We start from the raw sequence: 2,500 nt of genomic DNA, 5'->3' as shown, positions 1-2,500 counted from the left end.
GGCGGGGAGTGGTAAAGGCTGCTGTGGTGTCGTATGGGTGTTGTGGGTCGTGTCTGGGTGTGTTGAGGGTGGTGTGTGGGATGTTGACAGTGTTGTTTGGGGTGTGTGTGTGTGTTTTGTAGTGTGTTTTGGGTGTTGATAATGTTGCTGGTGTGTGTGTGTGGTGTTGTGGTGGGTGATGTTGGAGGTGGTATTGGTGTTTATTCAGGTGTTGGACGTGGTATGTGAGTTTTGTGGTGTTTTTTTTTTTTTTTTTGCGGTGTTGTGTGTGTGTTTACTGTGTTTTGGTGTGTTTTGGGTGTTTTGGGTGTGTTTTGACGTTTTTTGGTGTGTTTTGGGGTGTTATGGGGGTGTTTTGGGTGTTGTGTTTTAGGATGTTTTAGGTGTTGTGGGTGTGTTTTGGAGTGTTGTGGTTGAGTTGGGGTGGTGGTGTTGTGATGTTAGAGGTGGTATGTGGGTAAGGGATAAGGGGTGTTGTGGGGGTGTTGTGGTGTTGCATGAGTGTGTTGGGGTGATGGTGGTGGTGCTATTGGTGTATATTGGTGGTGTTAGAGGTGGTGTGTGAGTTTTAACACCACCACCACAACCAAGAACAACAACAATAATAGTAGCAACATCTAACACTAACACACACACACACACACACACACACACACACACACACACACACACGCACTCACGTCTGGCTGTCACGGTGATGGAGAAGGCGTGGGCGTGTCTTGTAGCGTAGAGGAAGTCCACAATGACCTCCCTGGTCTGGGTGGCGAAGGAGGGGGGGAAGGGGCCGCCTGTAGAGCACACGTCACGCCCACCGCCACCGCCCGTGTATGGGGGCTCTCGAATTCTCACGTAATCACATCTATGGGGGGAATAATGGGAATGGGTGGTGTGTGTGTGTGTGTGTGTGTGTGTGTGTGTGTGTGTGTGCATGCATGTATGTATGTATGTATGAACAAAATCCTAACACACAAACACCCCCAAAAACAACACACACAGCTTCTATACAACCACTTGAGTATGTGAGTGCATGTGCGTGTGTGTGTGTGTGTGTGTGTGTGTGTGTGTGTGTGCGTGCGTGCGTGGCTTACCTGCAGGAGTGGTCGTGGGAGCAGGAGGGCAAATTCACAGTGCCAAATTTGAACTCCAGGTGACATTCCGGACAGGTGAAGAATTCGGCTCCACACCTGAACGGCTCACTCATGGAGGGCGCCACACCTGCCCCCTCCCCCTCCTCCTCCTCCTCCAGGTGTGGGTGGTGCATGGGGCTGGACGGAGGGGTGGACTCAGACAGCAGTGGGTCAGGGGCTGGGGCCGAGGCGGAGGTGGTGGTGGTGGTGGTGGTGGTGGACATTTGGCTGTCTCTCTCTGTACGTCTGGGGTGGGGAGGTGAGAGAGAGAGAGAGAGAGAGAGAGAGAGAGAGAGAGAGAGAGAGAGAGAGAGAGAGAGAGAGAGAGAGAGAGAGAGAGAGAGAGAGAGAGGTATCAGTTAATTGTTATTATTGTTGTTGTTTCTACTGCTATTACTACTACTACTACTACTACTACTACTATTACTACTACTACTACTGCTATTACTACTACTACTACTACTACTACTACTACTACTACTACTTTTACAACCCTCACTAACATCACGAAAAGAAGAACAACAACAAACTTTTAATTCAATCAACACCATACACACCCCAACACCCTAGAACACCCCAACACTCACACAACACCCTCGCAACACCCCACAACACCCCACAAACACCCTAGAACACCCCAATAACCCCACACAACACCCCAAAAACACCCCACAAACACATCCTACACTTCCACAACACCCTAGAACACCCCCACAACACCACAACACCCTAGATCACAGTAACAAACACCACAACACCACACAACACATCAACAACACCCGAACACTCACCACTCTCCACCACAAACACCCCCACAAGGACACCACAACACCGCACAACACCCGAGAAGACTCCAGAACACCACACACTCCCCACAACACCGTAGAACACCACAGAACACCCTACAACACCCGAAAAAACACCCGCATACATTCACCTCTTCACAAACACTAAAAAAACACCTAAAAACACCACCAACAACACCTCAACACTTACCCGTCCCTCCAACACACACACACACACACCACAACACCGCAAACACTCACCGATGCTGCAGAGGGAGGCGATGAAAGGGCAGAGACGCGACTTTCACCTTCTCAGTGTCCACCAGTCTTGGGTACCTGGGCAGTGTCACGTTAACAGCTGTGAGTGTGGCCTTCGTGTTGGCTTCTAAATAGTATCTCCGCCCGTTCATCTTCTTGCAGAGGTCCCCGTGCACGCTGTTAAGAGGCCCGGCTGTCACCCCGTACACTGCCAGCAAGGTCACGGCCACAGTCACGATCATAGTGGCGCCTGTTGGGAAATGGTGTTGTGTGAGGGTGTGTGTGTGTGTGTGTGTGTGTGTTTTGATAGTTTGATGTGAAGATTTGTGG

The 2,500-nt window shown here is 50.4% G+C and overlaps 1 protein-coding gene across 1 annotated transcript in view; it reads right to left on the bottom strand.

The window, feature by feature from the left end:
- The window catches only part of LOC123519965, an 11,554-nt gene that overhangs the window by 8,802 nt on the left and 252 nt on the right, over positions 1-2,500 (bottom strand). Inside the window, exons 2-4 of the mRNA XM_045281723.1 lie at positions 2,174-2,420; positions 1,089-1,373; positions 681-859 (exon numbers count right to left, since the gene is read on the bottom strand). Coding sequence (XP_045137658.1) covers positions 681-859; positions 1,089-1,373; positions 2,174-2,420 — 711 coding nt within the window. The remainder of the gene's footprint in view (positions 1-680; positions 860-1,088; positions 1,374-2,173; positions 2,421-2,500) is intronic.

The sequence above is a fragment of the Portunus trituberculatus genome, chromosome 7, assembly GCF_017591435.1.
Source record: "Portunus trituberculatus isolate SZX2019 chromosome 7, ASM1759143v1, whole genome shotgun sequence".
NCBI classification, from domain to species: Eukaryota; Metazoa; Arthropoda; class Malacostraca; order Decapoda; family Portunidae; genus Portunus; species Portunus trituberculatus.
Note: the sequence above shows the minus strand (reverse complement) of the source record. Positions and strands in the feature narration are given on the sequence as shown.